The sequence below is a fragment of the Toxorhynchites rutilus genome, chromosome 2 (genome assembly GCF_029784135.1).
Source record: "Toxorhynchites rutilus septentrionalis strain SRP chromosome 2, ASM2978413v1, whole genome shotgun sequence".
NCBI classification, from domain to species: domain Eukaryota; kingdom Metazoa; phylum Arthropoda; class Insecta; order Diptera; family Culicidae; genus Toxorhynchites; species Toxorhynchites rutilus.
Genome location: NC_073745.1, coordinates 66,109,564 through 66,112,387, shown reverse-complemented (window position 1 = coordinate 66,112,387; position 2,824 = coordinate 66,109,564). Strand labels below are relative to the sequence as shown.

General features: G+C 42.5%; 1 protein-coding gene across 1 annotated transcript; it reads right to left on the bottom strand.

Annotated features, from left to right (window-relative positions):
• Window positions 1-258: 258 nt before the first annotated feature.
• On the bottom strand, window positions 259-2,585 carry LOC129764378 (vanin-like protein 1). Its single transcript, XM_055763388.1, has 5 exons — window positions 2,235-2,585; window positions 1,373-2,172; window positions 1,056-1,305; window positions 705-997; window positions 259-650 (listed from the first exon to the last, which is right to left on the bottom strand). The coding sequence occupies exons 1-5, from the start codon at window positions 2,289-2,291 to the stop codon at window positions 488-490; spliced, it is 1,563 nt and encodes a 520-aa protein (XP_055619363.1). The 5' UTR covers window positions 2,292-2,585; the 3' UTR covers window positions 259-487.
• Between the last annotated feature and the right edge of the window lie 239 nt (window positions 2,586-2,824).

Here is a 2,824-nt window from a genome sequence, read left to right as displayed (position 1 = left end):
CGCATCTCAATACATTGACGAAAGAAATAAAATTAAACATATGGTCAGCTTGTGTATTGTTCTCGCGAGGGCACGAATGAATTATGAATTCACCATCTGATTCTGCAAAATCACGCAAATCATTAGTCTTTTTCGGGGTCATTAAGACATGCTACTAAACAGAGAATTCTAAAATTTCAATACATTCTAACACAATATCCGAAGCGAAAAACAAGCAAATTGAATAAAATAATTTCTTCTAAAATAATTTCTCCTATGTCAACAATGTGATTGTGTGTTGTACACAGCCCCTATATATATTTTTTTAAATAAACGATATAACAATAAATCCCAGAGTTATTTCAGAAACTTTCTTTTTTGTCTGCTGTCGATATCTTCATCAGCTAAAGCTTGTTCTTGCTATCGACTCTAGAATGATGAGACATACGTCTTTGATGTCCTGCGCCTGAATATAGCATCTAATAATTCCGGAACTAAGCAGCTTAGTTCACATAGATAAAGCAGTAAAAATACCGGCCAATATCCCTAGTATACCAGCAGTCCAACTAGTTCCGGTATTGCTATAGACGAACTTGCGGCCTCTGATGGCAAACGACAACAGTTCTGATCGTGGACTCGTTAAATAGTATTGGACGAAGTTGTGTGAATCACTGAAAATGGCACAATTTAGAATGATCAGTGCAATGAACGACTAACGTGCTTACGATTTCTGATGACTATAGTCGAATTCGTCCAATTCCAATGGTAGATTGCTGGTATCGGTACTGGATGGCACCAGGAATATACCTTCACCCTCGGGAAAGTCACCAATGACTTCGATCGAGTTAAACTGAACCACGTTTTCGACGGACGATGCGTTGAAGTGTCGTATTCCACAAGTTGAGAACCGGTCTTCGCTGCATGCCAAAATGCCACAGGTCGTGATGATTACGTCAGCATTCTCTCCGACGAGAGTACGATTACCATCGTACACTACCAGTCTGTAACGGTAGTGTTGCTGTTGAAAGAAACATAAATAAGTGATTGTATGAAAACTGGAAAAGAAAATCACAAACCGCATCGGGATCTGTCGGGAGGTCTACAGTATAATTTAAGGTAAATGAGCAGCATAGCTCATTGTGACAAAGTTTTGCGCTATATCTATCGTTACTGCTGAGGGGAAGACCCATAGTCGCGTAGCCGTCAACTTGATTTCGGTTAAGGTCATGATCTGTCATTTCTTCTGCGATGTCATCATTGATGGGTTGCCTTATGACGTCTCCTTCCTGTGCACCAATCTTGGGTACTTTAGTCACGAATAATTTTCTGAAAGATTCCTTTTATATTAGCCAAAAAAACAGATCGATTAAACCTCCCCATGAACTCGTTTTACATGCCCGCAATGTGACTCATGGTGGCAACAATCCGCCCACGTTTACCGGCATACATTCCCGAACCTGTGGTACTGGTCCGCGGATGATTAGCGCCCGCCACCAAGAGATTAACGTTGTTTTCATACGCCCAGTCTCGTTGTATATAAAACGCACTCCAAAACGTCAGTTGGCAAGACCACATCGTAGGAAAGACAAAGTCGGTCACGTTTTGCCGTACCAATTGCAGCGCCGGTGTGTAGAACATTAGATCAAAGCAGATGAACGTTCCGAAAGTAACGCCAAAGTCGGTGTGGAATTTAACCAACTCTGGTTCGACCGTCTTGTCAATGTCATACTCCGAGATAAGGTTGATCTTGCGATACCGGGCGATAACTATGCCTTTTCGATCAAACACCACGTTAGTATTGAATCGATACGAGTCATCGGTCGAGCACGATCTGGGATTACCTGGATCTAGACAGGTAGCTTTCTCGATTAGATTTATAACCAGATATTTTCGGCGTGATCGTGCAAGGCATGAGAGTTCTTGAACTATTCCTTCATAATCAAGATCATTACACGGGAAAATACTGTCCTCCGGATTGGGCACAAACACAGCTGTGTCAATCGTATTCAAGGCACCTTCCGGAAAGACCATAATATCTACGGGGTACGCCTCAGCTGATCTGATGACTTCCTTATATTTCTCCAAATTGTCCAGCGTTCTGTTATGGGGCGATACTTTCGTTGTGTTGCTCAGTGTTTCCTTGTGAGTGTACTCTACAACGCCGGCCCAGTAGTGATTCTCAGAGGGCTCAGACTGCAATCGAAATAGAATTCTCATTGTTCATTCTAATTTCACAATTTTGAAGCACTCCTCACCTGCAAGCTGAACTGAATGCAAAAAGAGACACAAATCAAAACACTTTTTAGCAGCATCTCGTGATAGCCCGGCGAAATGCAGATGCAGACTCGCGGTTACTAAACTCGCCCGATGACAGCACCAGACTGAATACGATGGCGTCAAATGAATACAAACTATAATTAAGGGTACACATTGAGATGCATTCGGACCGGTTCCAAGCTTTTATAATTGTGTGGATTCAGCGCATGTGGTGTGTTTGCGATATACGGGTTCGTCCAGACGGCGGCGATGAGGGATCGATGTCTAGGTGGCATGTTATACTAAGCGAACAGATGAAAACATACAATTATGGGGGGTTTTCCCTTGAAAGAATAGTATTGCACACGTGGAAAAAAATACCGCACCATTCACACGTGATTCGTGACATGTGTAAACAAAATACGCAGAAATAAAAATAGTTCTTCCGTGCTCGAGCGGTTAGCGTTACACATTATCATGCCGAGGGTTCGGGTTTGATTCCCGTTCTGGGCGGGGGATCAAATCATCAAATAATCTTTTTCCGACTATGGACTATGATCAGCTTATTCTGGAGCATGCCACTCAGAAT

Bases quoted from the DNA above. Each gene is read 5' to 3' on its own strand.
- LOC129764378 (XM_055763388.1), bottom strand. From the start codon at position 2,291: ATGCTGCTAAAAAGTGTTTTGATTTGTGTCTCTTTTTGCATTCAGTTC. The intron at 998-1,055 runs GTTTGTGATTTT...TTCTTTCAACAG, and splicing joins TCCCGACAGATCCCGATGCG to CAACACTACCGTTACAGACT. The intron at 651-704 runs GTAAGCACGTTA...TGCCATTTTCAG, and splicing joins GACTATAGTCATCAGAAATC to TGATTCACACAACTTCGTCC.